General features: G+C 33.0%; 3 protein-coding genes across 10 annotated transcripts; 2 read left to right on the top strand and 1 right to left on the bottom strand.

Moving 5' to 3' along the window:
• Window positions 1-5,490: 5,490 nt before the first annotated feature.
• LOC7491458 (plasma membrane-associated cation-binding protein 1) lies at window positions 5,491-7,230 on the top strand. Of its 2 annotated transcripts, none has more exons than XM_024604054.2 (5): window positions 5,491-5,708; window positions 5,943-6,085; window positions 6,216-6,305; window positions 6,412-6,496; window positions 6,664-7,230. In XM_024604054.2, the coding sequence occupies exons 2-5, from the start codon at window positions 5,972-5,974 to the stop codon at window positions 6,960-6,962; spliced, it is 588 nt and encodes a 195-aa protein (XP_024459822.1). In that variant the 5' UTR covers window positions 5,491-5,708; window positions 5,943-5,971; the 3' UTR covers window positions 6,963-7,230. The 2 variants fall into 2 exon arrangements, with proteins under 2 accessions (XP_024459822.1, XP_006368838.1); XM_006368776.3 differs by having other exon boundaries at window positions 5,619-5,776.
• Window positions 7,231-13,551: 6,321 nt separating this feature from the next.
• LOC7477778 (transcription factor GTE1) lies at window positions 13,552-19,245 on the top strand. 2 transcript variants are annotated; one of them, XM_024587231.2, is made up of 9 exons: window positions 13,552-13,701; window positions 14,135-14,260; window positions 14,532-14,720; window positions 15,751-15,828; window positions 16,494-16,718; window positions 16,954-17,052; window positions 17,214-17,272; window positions 18,261-18,411; window positions 18,545-19,245. In XM_024587231.2, exons 2-9 carry the CDS (start codon window positions 14,135-14,137, stop codon window positions 18,794-18,796), a joined length of 1,179 nt encoding a protein of 392 aa, XP_024442999.1. In that variant the 5' UTR covers window positions 13,552-13,701; the 3' UTR covers window positions 18,797-19,245. The 2 variants fall into 2 exon arrangements, with proteins under 2 accessions (XP_024442999.1, XP_002299377.2); XM_002299341.4 differs by having other exon boundaries at window positions 13,560-13,668.
• Window positions 19,246-19,757: 512 nt separating this feature from the next.
• On the bottom strand, window positions 19,758-22,202 carry LOC7477777 (uncharacterized). Of its 6 annotated transcripts, none has more exons than XR_002978336.2 (3): window positions 22,008-22,202; window positions 20,300-21,784; window positions 19,758-20,144 (listed from the first exon to the last, which is right to left on the bottom strand). XR_002978336.2 is itself a non-coding variant. In XM_024587253.2 (3 exons), the coding sequence occupies exon 2, from the start codon at window positions 21,737-21,739 to the stop codon at window positions 20,966-20,968; it is 774 nt and encodes a 257-aa protein (XP_024443021.1). In that variant the 5' UTR covers window positions 21,740-21,784; window positions 22,008-22,201; the 3' UTR covers window positions 19,758-20,144; window positions 20,958-20,965. The 6 variants fall into 6 exon arrangements, 4 of the variants coding, with proteins under 4 accessions (XP_024443021.1, XP_002297908.2, XP_024443026.1 ...); XR_008060375.1 differs by having other exon boundaries at window positions 20,300-21,756; XM_024587253.2 differs by having other exon boundaries at window positions 20,958-21,784; window positions 22,008-22,201.
• Between the last annotated feature and the right edge of the window lie 4,870 nt (window positions 22,203-27,072).

Raw genomic sequence — 27,072 nt, 5'->3', positions numbered from 1 at the left:
ACAGGCTGGTGAAGTTGCTGTTCCCTCGAGACTCCTGTTTATTTTTATGTTTTAAAAATATTTTTTAAAAAGTTTAAATTTATTTTACTTTAAATTAATTTATTTTATGTTTTTATATTATTTTTATAATATCAAAGCCTCCGCTTTCAATCCAATTTCAAATCATTTTCTTTTTATATATAAAGCAAATTCAAATCAATGTTTAACTTTCATAATGCTATAGTTTTATCATTTAATCAATTAGTTTTTATCAAACGAAAGAGGTATTACAAAGACGGTCTTAAGAACACACCTTTTATATTAATCTAGTATTTTTAAAATTTCTGGAGTGTAATAAAACACAAAGAGAGACAGATCAAGCATCCATGTTTGGCCTTACTTTTTTTATTTATATTATCTATTTTTTATTTCTTTTTAAAAATATAATAAATAAATTTTTTTCTGTCACAATACAAAAAATATTTACATCCTCAAAGTTCAAACTCATAATATATAATTTATCATACATGCTAATCAACTCTGCTTCGAGATAAATTTGTTATAAATCAATTAAAAAATATATTAAAATATTTTATTATTTATATTAACAGTAAATCACAAAAAAATCCATTTTTTAATGTGTTTAGGATATATATATATATATAAAACGTTTCCCGCCTTGTGGAAGTGTATTTGGGAACGCGGTGTAAATCACGTTTCTAAAAATTTTGAATTTTTTTTGTTTAAAATAAAAATTTATTTTATGTTTTCAAATCGTTTTGATATGCTCATGTAAAAAATAATTTTTAAAAAATAAATATACTTTATTTTGATATATTTTTAAGCAAACAGTACTTTAAACTGTCATTGTTACCACTAGAAACGGAGCAAGAAAATAAAATTAAAAAGGTGAAGATTTTAATTGTTTAATATTTATATTTTTCAAAAGAGGAGCTGAAAAAATAATTTTCTTGGGTCGGGCCGAGACCGCCCTCCCTGTACTCCGCCCCTGGCTAGCACAATTTTTAAGATTGGCAACTGAGTTGATTATGACTCTTGGATTACTCTACCTCTCCTCTTCCTTATTGCTTGTGAATTTTTATGATCAAATCTCATATTAAACGCAAATCAAAGTCTTTTACAATCTCCCGTTGCCTTCTTGCTCTTACTATAGTTTGCAACTTGCCATTATTAATTTTAGATACATTTCTTCACGGTGACTTGGATGAAGAGGTGTACAAGACTCTACTATCCGGCCTTTGTCTACAGGGAGAGAACTTACTGTGTTAACCACACAAGTCACTCTCAGAATTGGTTTTCAAAGTTCTCAGAAATTAACCATTCAAAAGGCTGGCTTTGTCCGATCTCAATTTGATCGATCACTCACTATTTGTTCAAAGAAAAGACTCATCTCGAATAGCGGTACTTGCTTATGTGACAATCAAGTAGCTCTACATATTGCTGCAAATCATGTGTTTCATGAACGCACGAAATACATTGAACTTGACCAGTGATGTCGCGAGAGAAAAGATTCAGGCAGGACATATCATAATTAACCAAGTTTGTTCACTCCAACTTGCTGGGATGTCTTCACAAAAGCTTTGGGAAGAAATGAGCACTTTATGAACTTAATACGCAAGTTGGAAGAGATATTCATGCTTTAACTTGAAGGGGAGTGCCGAGATTTGTTTGAGCTGGAATAGGGCAACAGAAATCAGAATATCTCATTCGAAGAAATCCAATGATATTCTCTGATTGGTATCCCTTTTATATATATAGAAGTTAATTAGTTTGTTTCCTTAAATACAAGATCAATTAGAAGCCTCTGTTACTCTGTAATAGGTATATATATGCTATCACTGTATCCTAATTTTTCATGAACTGAGTTAATGCTAAGTTGCCAAGCTACACCAACTATATAAGCCGTGGGTTGGTGGATCAGCTGGGCAGTGATAATAGTGGATTGGAAGGCAGTTGGTGTGGTAGGGATCGGCAATGGTGGTAGCAAAATGACAATATCAGTGAGATATACGATGATATCAACCAGAAAAAGAAACCGAGCACAAAGAACAATGAATGAGAAATACGTTATTGGTCTGGTGTTGGTAGACTGGATTTTAGTCCGAGAAGATGACTTTTATTTAGGGGTATAATTGTCACTTTGTAAGAAAACAAATTAAGAGGAGTGTGGTTATGGCGTTTAGTGGCGTGGATATATCATTATCACCTCCCTATCTTCCAGGTATTTACTTCTCTTATACTTATAAATTTATATACGTTTCATCATGAAAAATATTTATAAATCTTTTTTTTTATAAAGAAAAATACTACTCTAAAATAAAATGAGGCATTATGATATATTAAATCCTATTTTACATTTTAAAGAGATATCAAGTGAAGATGGCTATCTTTTTCAAAGTTATATACAAATATCAATTAATTTTGCGTGACGAATTCCATAAATAAATGAGAGATGTGCTTGTCTAGACTATAGAGTACATCAGATTTTTGAGAGAGCAGAACAACATGTTCATGGAGATTAAGGGCCGGGGGCTTCAATTAATATATCCAAATTAAGTTATATAAACAACCTGTTGATATATATAATTATTAATGTCTCCTTTTACAAAACTAAACAGAATTGGGATAATTATCTTCAATTTAATTTTTTATATTACAAATTATAAATCTATTATATTTAATTTTTCTTTATTCGAGCGAGTTGGATATATCATGTTGAAATAATTTTTTGTATACATATTTACGAGTTGAGTTTATATTGCTAATTTTTATGAATTTATATTTTTAAAGACGGACCTACTCACCTACAACATAGACTATAGGTTCCATGGCATTCTTAGGTATAATTTTTTTATATTATACCACCATTAAACTCTAGCTACCTCTCACATCTCGGCCTCTAGTAAAGAAATAATTTTTTTTTGTTGCGTTAAAGAAATTTAATAGGAAGTCCATTGACAAGAATTTTCGAGCCAAAATATTTTTAAATAAAATAAAAATAAATACTCAATTTATAAATTATCAAGTATAAAGATAAAATGAGTATTGGGTATTCAGGTTGGGTCGGATTGACCGGGTTTCAAAATTAAATTTGATCCGTCACTCAACCCTTTATATATATCTATTTAATTTTTAGATTTTTTAATTCACCATCATATGTAATATCTATATTATCTGACTTTGATGAGTTGAATCGAGTTAGATAATATAAATATTACAGACGAGTTAGTTTTTTTAAACACCGTTGCTGATATGACAAGTTGCTTCGTAGAAATGTTTGATAAGGAAATTAAAAATGAAAATATTTTTGGGTTTTCTTCAATATTATGTCTAATCATATGTATAAACACCAAGCTGCAATCTTAATTTAGTAAAATAACATTATAAGGTTAATAATTAGTAGAAACGTTGACTGTCAAAATTGTTGGATATTATACATAAAAGAATTTTCACCCTCTCCCTTTCCTTTTATGAGGCCAGAATCTTTCCAACTTTGCTATGTTTTTTTAATTTTTAGATTTTAAATCTTTTTTGCCAATTAGAGCATATGATTGACAATTATTCTGGTCAAAATTTGTGTTAGTCTACAAACCGTAGTTATAAAACTGACATAATCTAATATTCAATCTACGGGAGTCTAGGACTGCCTCAATGACCGAATGAGGTGCATCTGTTGCTTAATTAACATCTCAAAAATGCAAATATTTGAAAAATCTACATACGATCAATAATTAGTTGATGACAGTGATTATTATTATTATTTTTGCTTATGCAATTAAATTATAAATAGATATCCCTCTTTCATTTTGAGTAGAAGAGCTGGCTATTTAATTTTAGGTAGAGAAAGGATCTCTCTGAGGAAAAAACGAGTAGAAATTGAATCATAATATTTATTGTACATACAATGTAAACTATAAAGTCCATGGGAAGCGACAAGGATCTCAATATTAAAGCTTCTGCCACCGATTTAGAGCTGTCGACAGAGATCGATATCTACAAATTAAGGACAGTTGATCAATCTTCGCTATATTACCCTACGCATAAACAAGCATACCAACCTGCATCGATCTCTCCCATGGCTACAAAATATTTTGTCAGGTAATATTAGGTGTCATCTACCGCTAATGAACAACGTATTATGTACTAATTAAATCTAATATTTCATAATGTCTCAAGGTATCAAATAATAGAAAAAACTTGCAAAAGCATCAAGTACCCCACCATTAACTAATCCCTGTTTCTTGTCTCCCTCTCCTTGTTCTTGTTCAAACATAAATTGTAATGAAGCACCCCATGTGCATGCAAGCTTGTTGCTTATTTCTTCCTGTTGCTGTTAATTTCCCCCCTTCTTATCTTGCATGAGTGGATATTGCATGTCATTCTTCATTTGTATGTTCAAGCATCCCATCGATGTAATTATTCTACAACGACTCAGCAACTCAAAAGACCATAAATTAATCTATAATTAATGGAATGTAATCCCTTAACTTACAGGAAGAGTTTACTGGTTTTTCGAAGTTGATCTCCTCAACTATAATTAGGTCAGTCGAGTTAATAAACTTGCAGTTTAACTTACATCTATCTATTTATAAAGTATTTAACCCCAAAAGATCGATTGGTCTATCAGCATTTAGCTAAGGGCTTGGGAGGGTTCTCAAGTTCAAATCCTATCAGTATTAAATTTGTTAAGATCATGACTATAAAATTTAACTCTATATAAAAAAGCTAGTTATAAGATGTAAAGATTTAATGTGATGAATGCAAGCTGACTCAGAATACTTTATATTTTAAAATAAATAAAAAAGAGTATTTTAGCTTTTATCCACAACTTTTTAAATGAAAAACTTGGAAATTGTTTTAATATATACACATCTCAAAAGAATATTAATTATAAAAACAGATATAGATCATTTATCCAACATGAAATATTTAATAAATGGTAATTAATTAAATCACCAAATTAAACTTGATTCAATAAAATATGAAATCACCAAAGAGACATGGCACAAACGCAATAAGTCAGTCAAAAAATCAAAGATTCATGAAAATGGAAAATGGCGATGAATATTGTCCACGTTGTGAGAGTTGTTGAGTATCATCGCTATAGACTAGACAGAGGTGTCGAATCAAGAGGTTGAGATTTTTTATTTTTGAAAAAAGAAGACAAAAGGGTTAGTCATTGACGGCGTGATTGAAGTACCAGCGAAGCCACGTGAGAAGTTTTGAGAAGCCAAAGAAACATATTTTGTTACAGATCACAATCAACGTTCGAGTGGGGACCCACTTATAATATTTGCCACCTTTCATTGAGATTGATTGCCAACTGGCAATTCCCCCACACCTCTCTTCCCTATTTTATCCTTCCCATGCCATGCTTATTTACAAGACCCACCCTTGCTTTCAATCATTCTCGGCCAAACCAACCCTAAATTTGTGGACACTTATAGCCCCGCGGGGATGACCTTGTGATGCGGGGGGGGGGGGCAAAGGGCTAGAGAGGGTCATTTGCATGGTGAGGTTGGCTTGCGTGCATTAATAACAAGTTGGTATGTTTCGGTAATTAAGTTGGAAAACAAGGGGTAGGTTTGTTGCAAGCATGTCTATATGATGCCATTGGCCTTAAGCATGATGCGAGACAATTGGCTGTAACAGTTGCGTTGAGGTGGACACGAGGATAGATAGATAGCAGAGAGACAGAGAGTTTGAAAGTAAGTGAGAAAGATGCGCACAGATTCTTTTGGCTGATTCATCAACTTTGCTCCTTTCTTCTCTACTTGTATGAATTTATGTTTGACTCGTAAATATATAATTCATGATATTTCTTTCATGTAAATCGATGAATATGTTTTTTTTTTAATATTTTTCTTTCTTAATATATTGGATAGAGTTTTTGATCTTCAACCTCTTGATTATTCATACTTGTTTCTTTTCCGGATATACAGATTTGTTGAGTACTTGAGACAAGAGAGATATGGGGTATTGGAAATCAAAGGTTCTTCCAAAGATCAAGAAGGTTTTTGAGAAGGACAGTACTGCCAAGAAGGCAGCTGCAGCTGAAGCTATCAAGAACTTTGATGAGTCTAAGGTGCTCTTTTTAACCTGAAACTTTCTTGGATTTCTTCTTTTTCCACAAGAATACTGTAACTCGCTAGAGGCTAGCTTACAATATGTCTCTATTCTCTAACTTGCAATATGTATCTTTCTTGCTTTATTAGGAGGAAATCAGTAAGGAGTATGAAGAGAAGAGGACTGAACTTGGACCTAAAGTGATAGAAATCTTTGAAGCTTCAACAGCTGAAATCAAAGTCAGTCAGTTTTATTTTTTTCCATGCGTATATACATCTACCTATTTTATACATGAATCAGGATATATACTAACATGGGCTTCTTAATTATCTTAACTTGAAACAGACCTTAGTCAAGGATCCCAAAGAAGCAGGATTAAAGAAGCAAACTACTTCAGTTCAAAAGTTCCTTGATGAGCTTGTTAAAATCGGTATATATATAGAAAATTTACTCTCTCTCTCTCTCTCTCTCTCTCTCTCTCTATATATATATATATATATATATATGATCTCATGTCCTAGCTTCTTTCAATATCAATAAGCTATTTTATTATTGTCATCTCCATATATATATTTACTTATATTTTTGCATGCACAGAGTTTCCAGGATCAAAAGTAGTATCTGAAGCATCGTCAAAATTTGGACCAGCCTATGTTTCGGGTCCTATTTTCTTCGTTTTCGAAAAAGTCTCAACCTTTATTCCGGTAGAGGAAAAGGCAGTTGAGCCACCAGCACCTGAAACAAAAACTGAAGAAGCAACTTCTAGCACAGAGAAGGAGATAGTAGTTGAAGAAGAGAAGAAAACAGAGGTAGTAGCAGCGGAGGCTTCAGAGAAGACTGAACCAGTGGCTGAACCACCTGCCAAGGTGGAAGAAGCAGAACCACCAAAGCCATGACTCATCATCAAGAAGTAAATCCCGCACGTCTTTGTGAAAAAGGTTACATAAAAAAAAAAGATTTGTTATTCTTAATCATGTATCCTTTCATTGTAAGTTCTTTGGGTCATATATTCCTTTGTGTATTGTTTTTTTTTTTTTTTTTTTTTTTGTGGAGTTGTAATATCAATTTACAGTCTAGAGAAGTGGTGGGGGGTGCGTCACTTGGTTTCTCCTCTCTTTTCTTAATTTGTTCTTCTTGATAAAAAAAATATTAAATTTCTTTGAATAGGATTGTATTTGTCCTCTCCCTCTGCATGTCTTTTTGCCTGTTTGTCCTATACTCCTATATATTAATAGTTGCTGGTATATGTCCTCCTTTTTTTTTTTATCGTGCCTTGCTTGATAAAGACCAAAACGTTGCCTCTTTGCTTGGGATTTTAAGAATTAATTTGCACGGAAAGAAATATTTCAATAAAAAATAATTAAAACCTTGGAGGAAATAAAAGCTTATTAATTTAAAAATGGAGTGCTTGTTTAAGTTCCCTGTGTTTGTCCTTCATTGCTGAAGTTCAATTTTTGCGTTCTCTACCTGTAAGAACGAAGAGATTATTTGTTTTAAGAACATAAACCGGGAGCACATGCAAGATACAAACTATTTCTTTCGAACGACATGCTAGCTAGAAAATGTGTGTATATATATTCCCGACTTTTCTTCTCTCTCGATCACTTCCTTTCAGGGGCCCCTGAATAAATCATAGTAATTATACTTCCATGAGTAGTTAAATTATTTTGATCGATTTCACTCTTGGGACAGGGCCAAGTAGCTAGCCGTTGAGGGATGTGTGCTTCAAGATCCATTTTGTAATTAAGAACTCGTGAATTATTACAACAGATCGATTGTGCTGTTGTAAAATCTTGTTTGTCGTTTTACAAGTGGATGGCATTATTTAGGCATTTTCTTTTTGTCTACCATACCATCTACCACCCTGGGGAGCATAATGTTTTGCTCCAGCACTTCATTTGTTTGGTATCATGATGTATCAGCTCCTATCATGAATACTTGTACAGAATCAAGACAATGTTGTTATATACCACCGGAGCGAAGATTAATTTCCTTAATTTGGACAGACTCTGTGAGGACAAATTAATGCTTGTTGTTTGTTCTGATGATCATCATGTCAGACCATTTTTTTCCAGGGAGGAGCTGGGGCATAGTTCTAAGGCTATTCATTTTATCAATTTATTCATATCGGTGCAGGTAAAACGGTCAAGGATAGGGTTCAGAAGTCCCCTCATCCTTGGGCATGCTCCACGAAACATGGTCCAATACTTGGAGGGAATCCAAAGTTAAGTCTTCTCTCATAGTTGGATTAGGGCAAACCATGCTCAAATCTAAAACCATCTCTTCGGCCTCCTCCTAATTAGGCTAGGGAAAGCCATGTCCAAACTCAAGACCATCTTTAACCCCTTCCTAGTTGGCCTAGGATGGCCTCACTGCGTGCCTCCTCTCCTTGGAGGTAAGATCGCACGTCCCTCCTTGACATGACTTAAACTCTCAAATACAACCAATTGCCTTTAACGCACCTACTTTATTCTATTATAATTGAGCCCACTAGGTGATGACTGTCACGTTGGACTCATTTAGGCTATTTGCCGTTTTAAAACTTCGCCTAATCCATAATCCATGATCGGCACCTGACAGAATTTATTATCTAGGTTATGTGTTGGCTTCTCGTTAATATAAAATAATATTATTTTAAGATTTTTTTTAAAAAATTAAAATAATATTATTTTAAATAAAAAAATTAAATCAAGTTTCATCTAAGTTTTGACCGGGTTGCGAGTTAATTCTTCATGACAACAAGTATAACCAGGTCAACTCCCAAACCGGTTCGACATAAAACCTAGCCTCGACCAAGCCTTGGATAGACGGGTCATAGATCTGACCTGTTAGGTCAAGTGAGGTTTATTAACATTGCTTAGTAGATGATTGCTATGACAATATCTCTTACTTTGAACAAAACGCTACCACGCATTAAGGTCTATATATCTAAATGATTTTTTTATTTACTAAGGGTGGTCATAATCTTTTCATCTTTTTTTTTTTTTGCCCTTATCACTAGATAAATGGTTATGGTTCACGGATATAAATATACGTCTATAAACCATGAGGTAAAAATGAAGAGTTTCTTTCATACTTTGGTATCCTAACCTTCATCTTCTTTGTTATCTTGCAAATAACCATAAACACACAAATACACGATACTCAACCTTCAAGGCAACATCCTTTTTGCATCTTTATTGGTTTAAACATGAGAAGATCTTTTGTATTATACATGAGACTTATTCTGCAATAGATCATGAATTACAAGTTAAAGTCTTTTATAACAATTCTAAAGCCCATCAACTAACCATGAAAAAAGTCTAATATCTCTCGTAGTTTGCTCTAAACTTTGTTAGTGGTGTCATCTATAAGAACTTAAATAAAAGCCAAATCAATTCATTTTCTTTCTACAAATCTTCCAACTCTTTTCATGGTTGATAACCCATAAACACTAGGATAAGGGAGAGTGACAAACCTTCCCATTATAGATGCTTTATCAACTTCTCCTTATGTCTAAAAGTTGGCTCAACAAGAATGAATGCTCGTAGAGACACTTTTAACAATACAGGAGAAACTTAGAGCCTTACTTATTCCTTAATTAGTGACTTAACCACTAGCTCCATCACATGCATCACCTAGTACAAATAGACAATTATTACCTAAATGAAAAAAATCCTCATGACAAATCCTCATATTTTTATTCGGTTTTTTATTTTCAGGTAAAAATATTACTTGAACAAAAAGCAATCTTCATCTAGGCAAAAACAATTCCCACACGATGCTTGAACAAAAAACATATTTCATCTAGAAAAAAATGACCACTTTACTCATATAACTCCATTCTCTATGAAGACACCAATGACTATTTTGCTTAAACCAAGTGGCAAACATAAACTTAGAAAAAATTATATATAACAAGGAGTAATTTTGTTTGGGTAAAATATGAATCCTATGAAATGCTCACTAGACTACATTTTCTCTACGTAACTCTCCAGCCTAGACAAGAGAACACCTCTACCTAGGTATAACATGATCTCTATGAGACATGCACCATAAATGTCTCTATGTAACTTTCCAACCTGGACGAGAACACCTTCCTAGGTGCAACATAATCTCCATAAAACATGCAACACAAATTTCTCCATGCATGTAATTCTCTATCCTAGGTAAGAATGGTTTTCATGAGACTTTTCCTCCCAAGTATAATATAGTCTTTATTTGAGTATATGGACAACTTGGAACGAACTCAAAGTGTTCTTCCAATCTGGGTATAAAAAATCCATATTTGGGTATAACATGATCTGTGTGAAATATTTATTATGGCATTTTCTCCAAGAGATTCCCCACCACTAGGAAAAAAAATGACTAGGTAAAAAAAATAATCTTTATTCAAGCTTAAGCATTAAAACTCTCTATTAAAATCCAAAGACACAAGGCCATCTCCACTCAGGAAAACATAAGAGTTTGCCAACTTAAATTTCCATGACAACATAAATGGTTACTTTACTCACAAGAGTAACAATAAGTATCCGTATGATTTTCCATTCGAACATGAACAATCATTTTGGGTACAACTACCTTTTAGAACATCTTATTTGTGAATGAATAACCTTTTTAGGTACAAACACCCTATTCAAGCATATACAATTTCTTTAGGTATAATTACCTATTTAAGTATTATACAATATCAATTCAAGTCTATATTTGGGTATAGGGATAACCTAATTTGAACTGAAGGAATTCAACACTCCAAGTGAAAATGATCACTATAAAACTTCTTCATCCATGAACTATTCAAATCTTCCATTCTAGTATAGAGATGACCTGGCCTAAACTCAAAATACTCTTTATTTAGGCACACTCTCAGTTTAGGTAATCTCTATCTAGAATGAAAGAAGGTCAAGTTGGACATAATTTCATTAGAAAATCTAGCTTGAACTAGACACAACCATTCTTGAAAAGCTTGGCATAAAATAAAATAAAATAAAAAATCCTAACAAAAAAAAGCCAAAAGGCCTTTCCAAAATTGGTCCACCATTGGCCATTCATCTAAACATAATGCATGCCTTTTAACATGTCAAATATATGATCATTTGGTCATGATGCATATTATAATACTAATTTAAATCTCTCAAAAACAATCCTCATCAGGGTTTTAAGTTACAAGAAACAACTTCGTTCGTGTACAAAAACATTCTCCACTAAAGTAAAAGAATCATTTTTCCTGAGTACAACCAGATCACAAGTTACTCCATAACTTTTCATGATTTACCCCCTCTAAACTTTATAGGATTGAGGCCAAAGATAACAATTTTTACAATAAAAAAAACAAGAATATAAACATTTTTCATCACTAGGGGTTTTGTCCACAAGGTTCTCCCTTATAACCTCAGGCTAGTCTCCTCCGGTATCAATGTTGGGCATAATCTACTTCTTAATCATGTTTTTTTTTTCCCTTTATAAATGGTGTTTTTGCATGTTTTGCTTATTGTAACACATATACTTACTCAGCCCATCTCTCTATGAGTTGGATAATCATCTCCAACTTCCTAGAATTAGACTCAAATAAGTCCTTTAACTATCTTTTCCTTAGAGCTATTTTCCTCCTTGATTGTTTTTTAGGCCCAAGTGTAGCCGTATCAATATAAAAAATACAACACATCTAAAATAGGTACAAAGTATGATTATAATATATATAACATGCACAAAGAGAAAGATCTTGCATATCTTAAATGCTCCTCCAATGAATGCCTTTTAACAAGATAACCCAAATACAACTCTTAGTCTTTGTGTCATTATGGTCACGAAGACTTAAAGAGCTACTAATGGATTCAGGAAAAACAACTCTTTCCTATTTTACAAGTATCAAGACATAAATATTGGGTCAATGATAGGGCCTAGAGGTCCCTCACTCTTAGACGTGCTCTATTAGCATGATCTTAGCTTAAAAGAACTTAAAGTTGACCTTCCCTCCATGTTGGGCTAGGGCAAACCTTGCCCAAACCCAAACCCATCTTTTGGCCTCCTTCTAGTTGGGTTAAGACAAGTTATTTCCAAATACAAGGCCATTTATTGGCCTCTTCGTTGGTCCAAAAAAATTTATACCTAAACCTAAAATCATCTTTTAGCTTTCTTCTAGTTGGGCCTGAGTGGACTGACTGTGTGTCCCTTCCTTGGTGGACTGACCAAATGTCCCTCATCGATAGATATTCTCAAATATAAGTTGCCTATGGTTCACCCACGTCATTCTATTATAATTGTGCCTACTAAACGATGGTTGTTATGTTGGACTCATTTAAACTCCGTAGATAATTAAATAATAAAGCTTTCTGCCTTGAACAAAAAATCCACCATCCATTAGGCTTTATAAATTCAAATGATTGCTATTTTTATATGAATCATATTCTCCATCTATTTTGGCTCTTATCACCAAGCAAATGAGTGTTATTTATGAATATAAATATGCATTCATGATTATAAGGTGAGGTGAAACATTTTCTTTTATACTCTAGTATTCTGACCTTCATCTTTTTTGTTATTTCCTGTAAACAATCATAAATACACAAATACACAAATACACAATATTCAACCTTCATGATAACATCCCTCCTAAATCTTTACTGACTTAAGAATTATAGGGTTTTTTTGTAGTACACAAATGACTTGTTTTGAATGAGATTATAAATCACTAGTTGGACAGTTCTCTAATAATATCAAAGCTCATCAATCAGTCATGAAAAAAAGCCTAATATATCTTGAAGTTTGTTCCATACTTCATTATTCTCCTAAAAGATTTATTTAATTTATCAGTTCTTCTACATCTAAGTTGACTAAGTATTATATTAGATGAACAAATGAATGGCTAGAGAGATGAATGAGAATTATGAATTTTATATATCTTTGGTTATGATAATGCCAATACGTGTGTGTAGCAACAGCTTAGACTTGAAGTTAGAATTTAATGGAGCAACTTTTTGTTCAATAATTTTATATTTGAAGCACAATTTTTTTTTAAAGATATAAAACTTTTTAATATGAGAATACAAATATTAATAAGATGATTTTTTATCTCTTTAGAAAGGGGAAAAAAGGAATTGTTATATTTTTTTTATTTTACCAATAAGAACCTCAAAGGAAAAGAAGAAGAAGAAGATTTGACTCATTTATTACACTGTAGATTTAGGTTTTTGTAAATCTAAGTTGATTCAGAACAATTTGGAACTGGGACATATTAGGTTTTGGGTTGTAAACTAAAACCTCATGCCTTATAGACTGAACGACGTAGTTTTCTAACTGTCTTTTACCACTTAAGGCCACCTGAACCAAACCTTTGGATGCTAATTTGAGACTGGCCCATAAAGGCCCATTCCAATCTCGTGAGCCGAGAAAAGAAAAATATATAGACCGAATGAGTTGGGCCTTTCAAAACGACAGTGAAAAAACAAGGCCATCCCAGGATCAGGGAGATCTTCGACTAATCCAACGACGATAAGAAACTATAAAAACACCAAGAGTCGTCCACTCAACTACTTTTATTCAATTTTTAGGACCTCCCCTCTTCTTGTGCTTCTGCACTTTTTGACAGTGTAATTGCTGTTTCGTACGTTAAAATTGACAAGAGTGAGTTCAGTTTCTCTCAACGCACGAAAATTTGTTAGTGCCCTTTCCCTTTTATTGTTTTTCTTGACTAATTGTGTTGTTTATGCTGAAATTATCATGATTTTGATAGATGGGAATTTTGTTTTTCCTTTTTTTTTTTCAAAAGAAAACGAAAGGATTTTGGCATATTGTGAACAAGTAAATGGAGTCCATGTACAAATCCCAGAAGATGTATTGTAGTTTTTTTGTTTAATTTTTAAGCTCTAGTTCCTTTCTTTTAACCATCAAAGACTTAGACTTTACCGGTTTGGAAGAAATAGATCAAAATGGGCTGCAAATTTTCAGATTCTTCTTTTCTTAAACTTTTGTTCCTTTAAGAAAATGGGATTTTTTTCTTTCATAGGAAAGAAGGTTGCTACTTTTCTTCTTTGTTGTACACCTTATGACATCTTATTTTATTTTCTTTGTTGTTGCTTCTTTTTCATAGATGGAACATATGATCAGATCTATTCGAGGTTCCAGAAATGTTGGAACTGGGAACATTGAAGTTGATAACTCAGAAATGGAGGTGTTTTGCGGTTGTATTGATCGAATGTTCTCAAAAGTTAATGAGGTGTTTTTTTTTTGTATTATTAATATTATCAATTCTAAATAAATAATGACCTACTTGGTTTTGTTAATATTTTCCTTAAATTCATGTTAATAGATGTTGGAATGCAGTGAAGAGTTGATTTTTGTCAATTATGTCTTGATTTTCTTACTTACAACTTACAAGTGTGCTGGATAATGAAATGAAAAGATTGTCACGTTATTAATTTGATATTGCATTTTTTACGCAACTTACTTGTTGATTATCAACTGAAACCAGCCTATTTTGCTTGCAGTTTGAGCAACGAGTAGATGCAGTTGAAAGATACTACGCAGATAATAAAGAACTAAATACTGCTAAATGTAGCTCAATTCTGAAGGATAAAATCAAGAAGAAACATTTGATGACCGTTGAGAAGCAACAACAAGATTCTGAAAAGATAACGCAAGACCTCATGCGCCAGTTTGCAGTAATATTTCGCCAGGCAAGTAGTTAACTCTCTGATTATATAAGAGGTTGCCACTACTTATGCTTTCACGTAAATCAGGAGTTATGCATGCTTATGTTTCTGAGTTGTAGATTTGAAGTTTCCAAATCTAGGATGAATTGAGATTTTATTGATCCCCACCCTCTTCATTTCCTCATTTGATGATAGAAATTCTATGCTGTTATAAGGAGTAGAAGTTTTCATGGTCAAATTCCTAGCCTGGTAATCTTGTTTGGTTTGTGGGCCTGTACATTCAAACTTCCAGCCTAAATAAATCATAATTCATAGGGGACAAAATAACTGAACTCTATTTCTGCCCTCTTCCGGATGGCTGGGGATGTGATTTAACAGTCTGGCAGACTTCAGAGGTTATGTGACAGTGTTTGGTGCGGTATGCACATATAGAGAGCATAGCAACATTCAATGTTACTATTAAAATTATCCTCTTTTTTTTAGGCTGCCTTGTGTAGTTTCTCTGTCTTGTAACCTGTTTTTGTTTTCCTTCTTCAAAATAAATTGAGTGTTCTGCAGCTTAGAGGGTGTCTTGAAAATTTTCACTAAATCTATTCTGTAGTAGCTGAAGTTTGCTTGGTGTTTGGTATTGTGGTGCAGGGTGTTTTTTACTCAAAAATGCATCAAAATAATTTATGTTTTCAGATATTTTTTCATTTTTGACATCAGTACATCAAAACCATCAAAAAACACTAAAAAAAATGCATCAATTTAATGCTTTTTCAGGTAAAACGCACCCAAAAGCAGAAGCTACCACATTCCCAAACACTAGATGTCTATCCGGATATTAACCATGTTAATTCATTATGTTGTTCAGATATGAGATTGGACTAAGCTTGTGGTCTCTTTCCATTGATAGAAGTTCATCAATGCTTTGTTTTTTAATGCTATTCATTTTGATTTTTTTAACTTCTAGTCTGATAAGTATGCTACATAATGTAGTATAGCTTTCCTTCTTCCTTAAACCTTCTTTTCCCTGGTGAAAAATCTAATTGATTTCCTTATTGCTCATCAGATCGCTCAGCACAAGTGGGCATGGCCTTTTCTGGAACCAGTGGATGTTGAAGGTCTTTGTTTGCATGATTATTATGAGGTAAAGCTTATTGTTACCATTAAAAGTTTCTACTTGTATATATATCTATGATCAACTGATCTGGTTTTTTGTTCCAAAAATAATTTTAGGATCTCTTCCACACTTTGGGTTCTAGATTCAAGATCTAAACAGATAGAAAGTGGGAAAGGTTATGTTTTTCTTTTTTATGATGATGAATTTCTAGATTTCTAGCAGTGGTGATAAAAAATATATTATATCACTTACTAAAACTAATGGAAACTAGGCCAGTTTGGCCTTAAATTTTGTTGCGCGGAAATCTCAATTCTGCCATAGGGAAGAAGTAACTCCCTTCCTGCTTTTTATAGAATTAATTGTAAACCACTTTTGTGAGAGAAAAAAGGTTGCTGTGGAAGATAGTGGGTATTTACAAAACATCTGGAATTGTTGGTTGGCTATCTGACATTCTAAAATCTACCAGTCAAGAGTTGGAGAGGTGCAAAATAAGATTTTTTTAAGGATTGAACATGAAAAAAAAAATCCGCGCTTTGAATCTACAAGTTTGCTTATACCTGTAATTTTTCTTGCCATGGTATGCTATAGATTTTCTTGATGCATCCTTTTATTTACTATTCATCTTTGTTAATTTTGGAGTTTCCTTGTGGATATATGTATCTTCAGTTAATGTTTAAGGTTGTGCATCCCAGGTTATTGAAAAGCCAATGGACTTTCGTACAATAAAGAATAGAATGGAGGCTAAGGATGGCACTGGGTACAAGAATGTTCGGGAGATATATGCTGATGTTAGACTTGTTTTTAAGAATGCAATGAAATATAATGATGAAAGAGATGATGTCCATGTGATGGCCAGAACTTTGTTAGAAAAATTTGAAGAAAAATGGCTGCAACTTCTGCCTAAAGTTGCCGAAGAGGTATATTGCTACCTTTGTTTGATTGCCCTTTTCTCACTGGAAATAGCTTAACTGTTTTCTCAGCACCCCATCTGACATTCGTGAGAGGTGAATTGCTACCCTAGCCTGAATATTGTTTTGCCTAGGAATTGCTTGATTCTCTACAGCAGACCGAGTCTGATAATTTTTTTCTAAATCTCGTTATCTATTTGGTACTTTCTATTGTTGGGTGAATTCAATATTTAAATGCTTGCAGGAAAAAAGACGAGAAAAGGAGCAAACAGCAACTCAGGTGGCTACGAAACTAGCTGAGGAGTCTTCTTATGCTAACATGGCTCAGGATTTAAGCAATGAAGTAAGTGAAACTTCAGAGCCTTTTTGTAACTCACTGTTTAATGGAAGGAGATGCTTTTGTTTTTGCATACACTGGATGACGTCCCTCTATTAAATTGTTTAATATTGTATAAGAATATATCTGTTACATGGGTTGAACAATACATGTTAAATTTCTGTCAGCTGCATGGAGTTGATATGCAATTGGAGAGAATCAGAGAAATGGTGGTTCGCAACAGCAGGTTTGTTCAGCAGCCCATGTTCAGTTTCCTGCTATATAACTTTGAACTCAACTTTTATTGGTTCAGATAGATTTTCCATGGTATTTTACTACTGTATGTAGGACATTCATGATGTTTTCTTTGTTTTTTCTCCAAGCAGAAAAAAAGAGTTGGGATGAAGTGCCAGTACATATTGATTTTCAAAAACAAAAGTGCTATTCTTAATGTCTCTAAAGCTTTATTTTAGTTTTTCTACCTGGAATCTGAGCTGGTGAATGACATGAACAGCTAGTCTTCAGCATAGCTTGGCATGCTGGTTTGTTCTTATTGTTCAATTTATAGACGAGTCATTCACATTTATGGACACACTGTTGAGTCTGAAAAAAAACCCAAAATTATGCTTAATCAATAAATTTTTAGAAACTTGTGCTACATTAACAAAAACAGAAAATTAATGAAAAGGTCGGAGCAATACGTAGAGTTACTAATTTAGTACTTGTCCCCATTTATACTGATATAAAGCTGATCCTGGCACTCTGTTTGTTGAATTCTCAACTAAGAGGATATTTCAAGTTAAAAAACTCATCCACAAAGTACAATTTTAAGGAATAGTAAATGTACTAGTATCATTAGAATCTTAATTACCCCCCCCCCCCCCCCCCGTCTCTCTCTCTATATATACAGTTTCTCTCTTGTTAACTTACTCAAACACGAACTACTGCTCTTGCTTCCTGGCTCGTTTTTCATTTACTTAGTTAAAGAAAGTTTTGAAAATATTTAAATTGTAAGAGATGTTGATAATAGAGTCAAAAGTACCTTTTAAACCATCATTATGATCTGAGTTGTATGCGTGGTTTGCCCATGCTGTGTTGTGTCCTTGCAACTGTATGTGATGTGTGTATTTGTGTGCATTTGTGTTCATTTGAGATTGGCCAGCTGAAATTGAGCCATCTTTCATTATATTAGTATAATCAGCCATCCTCAGTTACAGTGGATAATGTTGTTTTAGAAAGATATCCACTGAAGAGAAGAAGAAACTTGGGACAGCGCTCACTCAATTATCTCATCAAGATCTGATTAGGGCACTGGAAATAGTTGCTGAGCATAATCCGAGCTTCCAAGCAACAGCTCAAGAGGTGAACCTTGACATGGATACTCAGGTGATCATTTATATCTCATGCTTGTCAGCATTCTAAATTGACAAGCATGTTTAGATTCTTGATTATAATTTCCAATTTATTGCCGTAGCAGCTAATATGTTTTGTTTTATTTAATTTTATTTTCCCATTCCAGAGTGATGTGACGTTATGGAGGTTAAAGGTTTTTGTGCAAGATGCACTAAAAGTTTCTGGCAGGAATTCTGGGGGCACGGGTATGGGGTGCAACAGCAATATTAACAATGATGATAACAAGGCCAAGATCAACATCAACAACAAGAACAGGAATACCACTGCTTCCAAAAGGAAAGGAGAGAGGTGTGATGCCGTGACCAAGGCATCTGCCAAGAGGACTAAGAAGATCTCACTCAATTCCCTTAATCCATAGCCTACCATTGCAGTTTTGGATTTGTTCTGGCAGCAACCATTTACTTTATCAATGGCTTTCGATTACTTGGTTCCATGGGGAAGTGTTAAAATCAGGAAATTTTCTGGAGATGGGAAGAAATGGCGGATGTGAACAATTGAGAAAAGCATGGTGCCTATTTGTGGCAGGTATCACATTCCATGTCTCCTCTCGTGTGGATGTATATGCATAAGTGATATGTGAAGATTGAAGGTTTGGAGGTTCCTCTTATCTGGCAAATTAATCACTTTGAGAGATTTGTGAAGATATTCCTGTATATATTGAAGGAAAGTGGCAAATAGTGTATATTGGTTCTGTACATATTCTACTCTCTTGAATTGCAAGATATATGTTCTGTTGCTTCTGACATCAGTTTAAATGTTACGGATGAAGTAGTCAGGGATTTGTTTGTTCCTGTCTTTTAACACCAACCCTAGCCGCCATGTTACAAAGAGCTCAATGCCTTGGGCTCCAGGTGCTCTTTCCTGAAAGGAAAATGGGTTCAGGGCTCTAGGTGACTCTGTCCTTTCCAACTCCTGATGATAAATCAATGACAATGCGCTTCTTGCTTGATTGACTTTTAATCAGGCAAATGCAGGACTTACACAAGAAATTGCCAGAAGTAAAAGATGTGGGCACCGGTTTAAGATTATATTTCAGTCATTACTAGCAATTAGCATTTTGCATATTAACATTTCTCATGTGTTGTGAATGTACCTTGGGAGTGAGCAGCATGTTGTGGTGGTATTTAAAAAAAAAGGAATGTTGCATTTTCTGAGATACTTGGGCATTAACCTTGTTCCACCAAATTAAGTTTTCAAAGTGATCACCATAACGCTCTTAATAACTCTGGAAAGTAGAGACCATATTATGGTTATTTTCTTTTCTTTTTCCAATCATTTCGGATTTTCTTTTGGTTTGTTTTCATTATGAATATACCATGTGAACTGAAAGTTAAATTTGTTATAAGCAAACTGTGGCGTCTGATTTTGACATTACATTTGAAAACATTTGCCATAAATCATAGAATTGATAGACAGCATCAGACCATAAATGCCGTGATCTTGATAGAATGATCTTCAGCAGCATTCCGGACTCGACGCATCTGCATCTGAGACCAACAAATGAGCTTAGGTTCGGGTATCAGTGAAAGAAAAGAAGTTTTCCAACAACCAGGTTGCCGACAAGGGACTCTAGAGAGGTTTTTCAACAATGAGATCCATAAACTCTGAAACTAGCTCGAAGTGTGGATTGCAAACTTCTGTTATAACCCTCGAGTGCAAAAATGGTCATCTCAAATGTAAGGCTACCTGCGACATTATCAACTTGCCTGGAAAATGGGAAATCAAACAATTAGTAAAAAGTAGATAATTTAGTAATACTCATGAGGGGAAAGAGAAACTATCAAAAAGAAAGGCAAGACGAGGAAATTTCCACTCCTCATTGGTGGTTTCTTAAATAATCTTGCTGGGGGCTGACGCTTACTTTCTGTTGGATTGTTCCTTGTTGCCTCTTATCAGAGTTGAGCTAAGAATCTCTGATAGAAGGTCCTATTCTATTCTTATTTCTTTGTCTGCATGGTATCTTGGAAGAATTTCACCTGGCTCAGGCAAATTGAATTATTCTGGTATGCTGACTCATGATGCGCCTTCTTGAGCAGGCTACTCAGCTATCGTTCTTTTCTCCATCTTTGGACCTCTCAAATCTCATATACCATTAGCAAGAAATGCTTTCATTTCTTTTTTATAGTCTTTAATTGACTGTTCTCTTATCTTATGAAATGAGGAAAAGGAAATGTAAACAATAGATGAGCATATTAGACATGGAATCAAGTTCACTGAATGGTTTGGCCAGCCCTTAATCCTCATCTGTTTTAAAAAGCCTTCTGAAACCACAATTTTAAAGTATGCTCCGCATCACCAAAGAAAAGTAAGATGTTGGAGAGTAACCGTGGACAATCAATACAGAAGAGAGGAACTACAGATTATTGCAAAAATCTGAGCTTTTGCTGACATGAAATCCCTTGGCAGGCACCAAAATAATCATATACACCTAAGTCTAAGATAACTATGAGATAAATATAGAAATGGCAGGCAAGAAAAGGTGACATATCCGGAGATAAAAATGCTAACTTTTTGTTTACCTTCTGTTTCATAAACAATTGCTGTTGGTACCTCTACAGAATGACAATTGAGAAAACTGTGAGATGAGTGAGTCCTTGACCCTTGCAGGAACCGATTTGTTAGTCGTTAAGATCTCCTTTGTATCCAATTGAATATCAGAATCACGCCAAAACTTGATGATGTGAAGGCTCTCTTCTTCTGTTGATCTCTGGACAACAATTCTAGAAGCATACCCCTTCTTTCTCATCAGAAGACATATCTGTGAAGGATCATTTGTTGTAAGAGTAACCATGTATAACCATCCCTTATCCGACAAAAGTCTATCAGCTACTGGCAATATCCTATCAATTACAATCCTACCATTCTCCCCTCCAGCCCAAGCTGACGCAATTCCTTCACGACCCACCTCATAATCAGGTGTCGGAACATAAGGTGGGTTCACAACCATCACATCCACCATTCCTGCCAACCTCTTCTCAAGCCCAGATGCAATATCCATGCACATTAACTCGGCATCAACAGCATGAGCATCCAGCGTCTCACGCGTCACTCTCAGTGCATGAGGATTAATATCAGTGGCAAAGTAGTACACCCCAGGAAGCTCCTGTCCAAGCATAAGAGCTAGAGAAGCAATAACATAACCACTACCACAACCCACTTCCAAACATAATCTGGGACAATGATCTAGTATATTAGTTCGATCAGCTAGAAGCGCATCGACAAGCGCAAAGGAATCATCACACGGTTCATAAACCTCGGGATGCGAACTCATAAGGCGGATTTGTGCTGTTTTTGGGGACATCTTGTAAGCAACCTGAACTGAACTGGATTGATCACTTGTTATTTACTGTAAAACGAATCGATTTAAACAATTGCAAGTTTCAATAAACCCTAAACATTGGGGCAGTAATGGGATTCAACATAGAGTAAAATGGCATTATGATTATTGATTATTATATAACAAGAAACAGTAAACAATAAAGAAAAGGGAAGAGGGTACGGAGGCTAAGCAAAGTGAAGGTTTGAGATGTAATAAATCTGGGAATTGAAGAGGAAAACAAAGGGATTACCCGTTTTGTGCAATTCTGCCTCTCCTTCTGCTGCTGCTGCTGCTGCAGATTTGTTATGTTTTACTGATGCTGAAGAAGAATACAGGTGCTGAGAGGTTCTATATTATGGAAGAAAAGATAATCAATGGTACAAGAGAAGACTCAGTTGTTTAATCAATGAGAAATTATTTTTTTAGGGATTAGTTTTGCTTTGGGATAAAGCTAGGGTCTAGGTTTATATGAATTTTACAATTAAATGGTCAGTCTTTAATTTTTTTTTTAATCTTTTTATTTTAGACATTCAATTATAAAATTAAGATAACTTTAGATTATTACAATTAAAAAAAAAGAAGCTTAAACAGATAAGTGTTTTAATTTTACAATAAAACTATTATTTTGCCCTTATTTAAGAAAGGTGTTAATCAATAATTTCATATTTTTTTTCTATAATATAATTACCAGACCCTTTAAAAAAATGTTTCTTGTGGTTAAGGGAATTTTTAGGTTTTTCATAAATTTTTGTGCATGTCAATTATTTAAATATCCCTAAAAAATTAATTCTCTTTACTATAGATGCAAGGTCATTTTAGGTTTTTTGCTGTGGTTTTTTTGTTGTTGTAATTCTCATGTGGAATTAAGGGTAATTTGATATTTTAATATATATAAATTAATATTAAAATTCAAAAATGGGCGTCGCCTGCACTCTTCAGGTAGCCCGTGTGGTGCCCACACAACACTAAATGCTGATTTTTAGAGCGGCGTTCGATACACTTCACCACCCCCGTCATGGTGGTGAGGCGTGTGTTCTCCAGCGGCATGCAGAGAAACTTTGGCAACGAGTTTTTCCTTTCCTCTCTCTTTTCACTCTTTCCTCCTAGAAAAATGTGCTAGCCATTGCACACAAAAAAACAAGAAAGTCTAATTATTTGTTTGTTAAGTTAAATTAGATCCCCATTCTTTTAATTGCAATGTATTTGGTCTTGAGTCATTTATTGAGTCAATTTATTTTTTAATTTCATCCATTGATACTTTAAATTTATATCACGTTTGGTTCTCATTCTTTTAATTGCAATGTATTTAATATTATGTCATTTATTAAGTTAATTGTTTTTTTAATTCCATCCCTTCACACTTTATTTTTATATTAGATTTGATCCTTATTTTTTAATTATGATGTTTTTGGTCTTAAATCATTTATTGAAATAATTTGTCTTTAGATTTCATCCATTGATATTTTATTTTTAAATCAAATATGGTCTTCATTCTTTTGATTGTTATTTTTAGTTGTTCTTATCATTTTCTTAATTGAAATTGTTTTCCAATTTCATCCCTTATGATTTGGTTTTATTTTTTTGTGTCAAATTTGATTCTTTCTTTTCAAATTTACATTTTTTAAATCACTTTTTTTAATTTATTTTTTCAAGTTTATCCCTAATTATTTGGTTGGTTTAGAATTTTTCATTGTTATTTTTTAGGTTTGCCTTTTACATTGTGATCCGATCTCATGATCTGTGTCACAAATTCTAAAGGTTGGACTGAGAGTTGGCTTCAATTATTTTTTAAAATTTTCATCCATCATCATTGAGTTAGTTGGAAATTAATTTTTTTTTGTTTTAGATTCTTTTATAAATTTAATTTTTCTTTTCAATTTTGCCCTTCAGCTCAATATTTATTTATATTCAAGGTTTGACCCTCAATATTTTAATTTTTAATTTTGATTCTTAGCCTTTTTATTAAATTTTAATTTATTTTCAATTTCATCCTTAGATACATACTCTTTATTTTTTATCTTTAAAAAAATTAGTCCTTATTCTCTTGATTTTTTTATTAATTTTTAATTCATATGTTAATTTGAATTTTTTTTAAAAAAACTTTTGCCCTTCAATTCAAAACTTTACTTTATCCTTTCAATTTTTTTTTCAAATGAGATTCTTATTCTGTTAATTGCTATTTTTTTATCATTCATTTTTTTTATTTCATCATTCGACATTTCGTTTATTGGGATTTGGTTTCCTTGGTTTTTCTCATTGTTTCTAGGCCCTACACAAGAGTCAATCCAGGACAATTATCGAGTCATGGGTCGAGTGAGTTAGCTCGAATTAACCCAAGTCAATCAATCTTTTTGGTTTTATAAAAAAATTCAAAATGATACTATTTTTTTTAAAAAAAAGAAAATAGTAAACGGGTTTTGACTGGATTTTCCCGGGTTGACTGAAACATTGGTCAACCCAGGTTTTTGATCGTATTACACTGGATCAATTTTCCCCGAATTTCTTTTGAAACTCGAGCCAGTTTAAGTCAAGGGTCGCCTAGGACATGGGTTAACTCGTCAGATCGAGCCAAGTTTTTAAATAGTTGTTTTTCTAGATGTGATACTTATAGTTTAGTCACTACCTAAGATTATAGGTTTGAAAAATTGACATTGTTTTCTTTCCCAATTACATCCTTTGAAATTGTTCATTTTTTAAAAAATAAACTTCGTTATTTTCTTCAATTTTCTTTTCAATCAGGTTATCTTTATCTCATGATCTAGGTTGGAGGTTTATCTTTCTTGATTGTCTTTTTAAATTCGAATCTTTCTTGATTGATCTTTTAAATTTATATATATATATATATATATATATATATATATATATATATATATTGTTTTTGCTTTTATGGATTATCCTATCCGCGTGATACTACTCACAAGTTTTGACAACCTCACTTGGTTTTGCTGGTGCTTTGTTTTTTATTTTATTTTTATTAATTTTTTCTTCTCATTTCATCCTTTTACAGTTTGAATCATGCGGTTTGACAATCATTGTTTTTTTAGTTCCTTTTATATTATGTCGAGTCGTTTATTTTTTTCATTCTTTAAATACAATGACAATGCTTTAGCATCGTGTTTTTTCGCTACAAAGAAATTGGCCCAGCTCGCGGCGAAGTGCAAACTATCAATCTAGTTTCAAATAAAACTAAAAAACATCAGTGTTTTATTATGGATTGTGCACAATGCAATTTACAATAAAATGATTGATGCCTCCCTTAAAAAACCAAATTGTTAAACAAACACTTAGCAGTAAATTTATATTTTCATATCTTTATTGCATAGTGTAATTACTCCTTTGTTCTTGAAAAAAGTAAAACACAACTAATGTATGATGGGCTTTTTTAAAATTTCATATTTTTTATACAGTCTAATTACCTTATAGTCCTTAGGGACAACTTCTTTTTTCCTATGGTAAAGGAGTATTTTTGGTTTTTTGTCCTCAATTTTTTTGCAATTACCACATGGGATCAAGTGTGTTATGGCCTTTTTATAAATCAAGAACAAAAAATGGCTAGCATGTGCGTTGCCTCTTGGTGACCGTTGGTCACCTTCAAAGACGCTGTCTGAAGCGGTGCGCCACCTTTCACATGGTGGGCTGGCGTGTGTCAGCCACAAGGGCACGACAAAGCTCTAACAATAATTCTTCTCCTCCCTCTTCTTTTCTCTCCCCACCACCTCAAAAGGTGAGATGACCTTGCAAAATAGTCCTCAATATTTTAGTTATATTGAATTTGATTTAGTTGTTTTTCAATTGTATCCATTGGCATTTGATTTTTTATGTTTTTTTTATCAGATTTGATCCTTATTCTTTTGATTCCAATTTATTTTGCTTTTAATCTTTTTTTCTAATTGCATTTTATTTTTCGATTTCATCCCTAATAATTTGATATAATTATTTTTTTTGGTTGAATTTGATCCTTATTTTTATGATTGCAATTCCTTTTATTTTGAGTTCTCTTATTGATTGGTTGTTTTTTTTTTGGCAATTTAATCCCTCGTTGTTTAATTTCATTGAATTTTCATATCATATTAGGTGTTTATTTTTTTTTATCATTCTTTAAAGACTTGGCCTGGGAGTCGACCCCCGTTATGTCTTGGGTCATGGGTTGGGTTAAATGATCAGGGTTACTGGGGTCAGTCATATTTTTTTTTATTGTGTAGGAAGTAAAAATGACATTATTTTGATGGAAAAAATAATGGTAGAAAAATCAACGGGTGTTGACATGATTTTTCCCTAACTAATCGCTTGATTTTTTATTCAGCTAAAAAAATGATATTATTTCGATAAAAATAATGGAGAAAAAAATTCATTTAAGATCTTCTTTCTTTTGATTGATCTTTCTTTATTTTGGGTTCTTTTTTGGATATTTTTTTTGTTTCATCCATTTTCATTTGATTTTGTTTTGTTTATATATCAAACATGGTACTTATTCTCTTGATTATTGTTGTTTTTTTTGTTTTTATCCTTTCCTTGGATTGTTTTTTCTTTTTCTTTCAATATTGTCCCTTAACATTTTATTTCATTTTTTTTTCTATATTTAGTCCTCATTTTTTTAATTGCTCTTTTTAATCATTTTCTTAATTTGTTTTTTTTCTTTCAATTTTGTCCCTCGACATTTTATTTCATTTGTTTTTTAATCCAATCTTGGTTCTTATCCTTTTAATTACTCTTTTTATCCTTTTTTTATTTTATTTTTTTTATTAAGTACCTCATTATTTTCTTTTATTAGTTTTTATACTAGATTTGATCCTCATTGTTTTGACTACTATTTGTTTTCTTTTTAATTTCTTGATGGTTAAGAAATTTGTTCAAGATATTTTTTGGTATTCTGTATGGTCATCTCGGTTACTGGTTTTGAAAATTATACCGATTTAACTTTGATTTTTTTTATTTCATCCTTTGACATTAGGTTATTAGATCTTGAACTTTCTAATTTTTTTTTCCCTTTCCTCCCTCTAGGGTTATCCTAGATTACTGATTAGTCAAGTTAACCTGGATTCACTCAAGTTATCACTGTTTGAATATCTTTTTTTATGTTAGAAAAAAAATTGACTTGCCCCGCGGCGTAGCGCAAGCAAAAAAATCTAGTAAAAAAATAAAACCTAAGATGCTTTTACTGTGCAATATATGTTGTGCATCCCCTCACAAAACCCATTGTATTGGAATAGTAAATTTTTTAAAAATCTTAAATTGATTCTCAATTTTTTTTAATATAATTGAAACATTTTTAGTCTAAATTAGTGCCTAATCACTTTTTTTTTATAATTGAAATT

The sequence above is a fragment of the Populus trichocarpa genome, chromosome 1 (genome assembly GCF_000002775.5).
Source record: "Populus trichocarpa isolate Nisqually-1 chromosome 1, P.trichocarpa_v4.1, whole genome shotgun sequence".
Classification (NCBI taxonomy): Eukaryota; Viridiplantae; Streptophyta; class Magnoliopsida; order Malpighiales; family Salicaceae; genus Populus; species Populus trichocarpa.
The sequence above is the reverse complement of the archived record's forward strand: the minus strand, read 5'-3'. Positions and strand labels throughout refer to the sequence as shown.

Bases quoted from the DNA above. Each gene is read 5' to 3' on its own strand.
- LOC7491458 (XM_024604054.2), top strand. From the start codon at position 5,972: ATGGGGTATTGGAAATCAAAGGTTCTTCCAAAGATCAAGAAGGTTTTT. The intron at 6,086-6,215 runs GTGCTCTTTTTA...TTGCTTTATTAG, and splicing joins AGAACTTTGATGAGTCTAAG to GAGGAAATCAGTAAGGAGTA. The intron at 6,306-6,411 runs GTCAGTCAGTTT...AACTTGAAACAG, and splicing joins CTTCAACAGCTGAAATCAAA to ACCTTAGTCAAGGATCCCAA.
- LOC7477778 (XM_024587231.2), top strand. From the start codon at position 14,135: ATGGAACATATGATCAGATCTATTCGAGGTTCCAGAAATGTTGGAACT. The intron at 14,721-15,750 runs GCAAGTAGTTAA...ATTGCTCATCAG, and splicing joins TTGCAGTAATATTTCGCCAG to ATCGCTCAGCACAAGTGGGC. The intron at 16,719-16,953 runs GTATATTGCTAC...AAATGCTTGCAG, and splicing joins TGCCTAAAGTTGCCGAAGAG to GAAAAAAGACGAGAAAAGGA.
- LOC7477777 (XM_024587253.2), bottom strand. From the start codon at position 21,739: ATGTCCCCAAAAACAGCACAAATCCGCCTTATGAGTTCGCATCCCGAG.